Genomic DNA, 2,980 nt, shown 5'->3' with positions numbered 1-2,980 from the left:
GGGGGGGGGGGGGGGCTCTTGCCTTCACTCCACATCCCTCTGCCAGATCCCCGAGGATGAGTCCAGCAGCGCTGGCCCTGACGATGCTGCACGGAGCAGCGGGATGAAGCTGAGCAAGAGGTGGCGGGCCGCCATCTCCCGCACCATGAACCGCAAGATGGGCAGGATGGCCGTGAAAGCACTAGCTGAGGGGAAGGTGAGGGGGGAGCCTGGACAGGCAGGGGTAGCTCCCCCTCCCTTGGCCTGACCCTGGTCCCCCCAGCAGGCAGATGTGGAGGAGGAGGAGGGATCCTCATGCCCCCCATCCCCAGCCAGCAGCATGGAAGAGCCAAGACACGAAAAGTTGCCCTTGTCTTACCTGGAGATGGAGGAAGACAGGCACGCACCCATCAGCCGCCAGCTGTCCAGTGGTGAGCCTGGCCCCGGCAGGACACCGGCCCCTTGCCCCATGGCCAGGCACATCCTGACCTCCCTCCCCTCCACAGGCAGCGAAATTTCCAGCCCTGGCCCCGGAGGGAGCAACCAGGACAGTCTGCGGCTGGAGGAGAGCGGCCCAGCCTACACTGGCCCCTTCTGTGGCCGGGCCCGCGTCCACACTGACTTCACCCCCAGCCCTTACGACAAGGACTCGCTGAAGCTGCGGGTGAGCCACATGACAGCCAGCGGTGTGGGCCCTGGGGGAGGAGGGGGGTGGCTGGGGACCTCCCTGTTCCCCAGCTGTCCCCAAGCCTGTGCCTGCCTCCACCCCCATCTCCCTTGGCCCAGAAAGGGGACATCATCGGCATCATCGAGAAGCCACCCATGGGCACCTGGACCGGGCTGCTCAACAACAGGGTGGGCTCCTTCAAGTTCATCTACGTGGATGTCATCCCCGAGGAGACAGCTCCCACCCGCAAGAGCCGGGGATCCAGCAAGAGCAAACGGCTCAAGCCCAAGACCCTCCACGAGCTGCTGGAGCGCATCAATATGCAGGTAAGGGATGGGGACCAGGGCAGGGACAGCAGCACCCAGCCAGAGTCCAGCATGCCAGCAGCAGGACTACCCTTCCCACTGCTCCCTGGAAGCCCTTCGCTATCCCCCACCCCTGTGGGTCCCTCCACCTCACACCCGAGCACTGCTGGGGGGGACAAAGGGGCCGCATGGGGCTTTTCTGGATGATATTGGGGTGAGTGCCTGCCACGGACCTGCACCAAGGCAGGAGCCACGTGGCTAGCACTGAGGGTGAGGTGGGGAGAGCCGGGGGGAGCCGTGCTGCACCCCGCTCACCCCTTGGCTGCTGCCCTCCGGCCCCAGGAGCACACCTCCACCCTGCTGCTGAACGGCTACCAGACCCTGGAGGACTTCAAGGAGCTGCGGGAGACCCACCTCAACGAGCTGAACATCACGGACCCCCAGCACCGCGCCAAGCTGCTCACAGCCGCCGAGCTCCTCCTGGATTACGACAGTAAGAGCTGGGGGGAGTGAGTGGGAGGCACCCCCACACCAGGGCAGCCCCAGCAGCAGCCTCGCTGCCTGCTAACACCACATCCCATCTCTCCCAGCAGCGAGTGAGCCGGAGGAAGGCGACAGCCCTGAAGCCCAGCCTTCGCCCTCGGAGCCCAAGGGGGACATTCCCCGGGACTCAGGCTGCTTCGAGGGATCAGAGACCCTAGACAGCAGCCGGGATGAGGCCGAGCTGGGGGGTCCCGAGGGGCAGCTGCGGGCTCTCTCCCTGGCAGAGTCCTCCTGAGCCCGCTCTGCCTACAGGCACTGCCCCACCAAGGGGCACAGCCCGCGGCCGCTTCCCGCTCCAGCCCGGAGGGGATGGCACCCTGGGGCAGCACGCTCCCCGCCGAGATGCCGCGGGCTTGGATCACCTCTCCTGGGTTTGACCCACCTTATCCACAGCTTTAAGAGCTCCTCCCGGAACACTCGCCCGCTGGGCTGAGCACACAGGAGGCTGCAAGGACAGGAAGGTCCGTGGCAGGCAGGGACAGAGCAAACCCAGTGCTGAGCACAGAGGTCCCCCCGAGCCCAGCTCCTCACCGACAGGGAGGACACCCACGCTGCCTTCCTCCAGCATCTTCCTCACAGCTGGGGTGGGCAGGGAAAGGTTTGCTGGAAAGTTTGGGCTGTGGGAGGAGAGGCTCAGCCAAGCTGCAAGCAGCCCAGCAAGGGCACTGCAAGCCCCCTCCCTTGGCCCTCAAATGTTGCCTGCAGCTTGCCACAAGACTAGTTCATGGGGACTATGAGAGGGAGCGGGAACAACTGCCCCACAGGCAGATGGGCTCAGCAGGGTGAGGCTGTCACCCGGCAGGACCCTTCCAGACTGTCGGATCCCCCACGAAGCACTGGCCACCCCAAGCACCCCCGAGAAGGTGCAGAGGAGCAGCAGCCCAGCATGGGCAGGAGCCGAGGCAGGGGCAGGCAAGGGAAGGCATCTGTATGGGAGCATGAGGCAGCTGGGAACAAACAAACTTGTTGATCCCCGGCTGGGGGCACCCACCCCAGCCCCTTCAGCTCAGCTCTCGGTGATGCACATGACCAGCTCCTGCACTGCAGCATTGGCCTTTGGGCACCCAGTTTGTTCCTTCAAGCTCCATCCCAATAAAAGCGTGCAAGACCGTTTCACTCCTGCCTTCAGCCTGCTTCCTACCCACCAGGGTGGCTTGGGGAGGGAGCTGGGGAAGGGACTGAAAGCTTCCCAGGACACTCCATGGCTGCACTCACTGGGATCTGGTATTGCTCAGCCCAAGCCACAGCATCTGCACACCAAGACTCCCCTTCACCTCCCGTGGGGAGACAGCAGGACGCAAATAAGACAACGCAGATAAGACACCCTGGAAATGTGAAATGTAGAGGCTGGAAAGCCCCAGGGAAGGGGAATGAGGCAGCTGGCTTACGGAGGCACAGACAGAGGCAGAGGCTACAGCTCAGCCATTTTTCAAACCAATTAAATTTCCTTCATTGTTTTAAAATTTAAAAAAAAAAAAAAAAAAAA

The 2,980-nt window shown here is 63.3% G+C and overlaps 1 protein-coding gene across 3 annotated transcripts in view; it reads left to right on the top strand.

The window, feature by feature from the left end:
• The window catches only part of SASH3 (SAM and SH3 domain containing 3), a 5,598-nt gene extending 2,991 nt beyond the window's left edge, over nt 1-2,607 (top strand). Inside the window, exons 3-8 of one of the 3 annotated variants that reach the window (XM_026848585.1) lie at nt 47-196; nt 263-410; nt 486-643; nt 766-972; nt 1,294-1,444; nt 1,542-2,607. In XM_026848585.1, coding sequence (XP_026704386.1) covers nt 47-196; nt 263-410; nt 486-643; nt 766-972; nt 1,294-1,444; nt 1,542-1,729 — 1,002 coding nt within the window. In that variant the 3' untranslated portion in view covers nt 1,730-2,607. Of the gene's footprint in view, nt 1-46; nt 197-262; nt 644-765; nt 973-1,293; nt 1,445-1,541 lie in introns of all 3 variants that reach the window. The other 2 variants (XM_026848586.1, XM_026848584.1) reach the window with 2 other exon arrangements.
• Nucleotides 2,608-2,980: the final 373 nt, after the last annotated feature.

Source organism: Athene cunicularia (assembly GCF_003259725.1).
Source record: "Athene cunicularia isolate RWA chromosome 4 unlocalized genomic scaffold, athCun1 chr4_part3, whole genome shotgun sequence".
NCBI lineage: Eukaryota > Metazoa > Chordata > Aves > Strigiformes > Strigidae > Athene > Athene cunicularia.
Note: the sequence above shows the minus strand (reverse complement) of the source record. Positions and strands in the feature narration are given on the sequence as shown.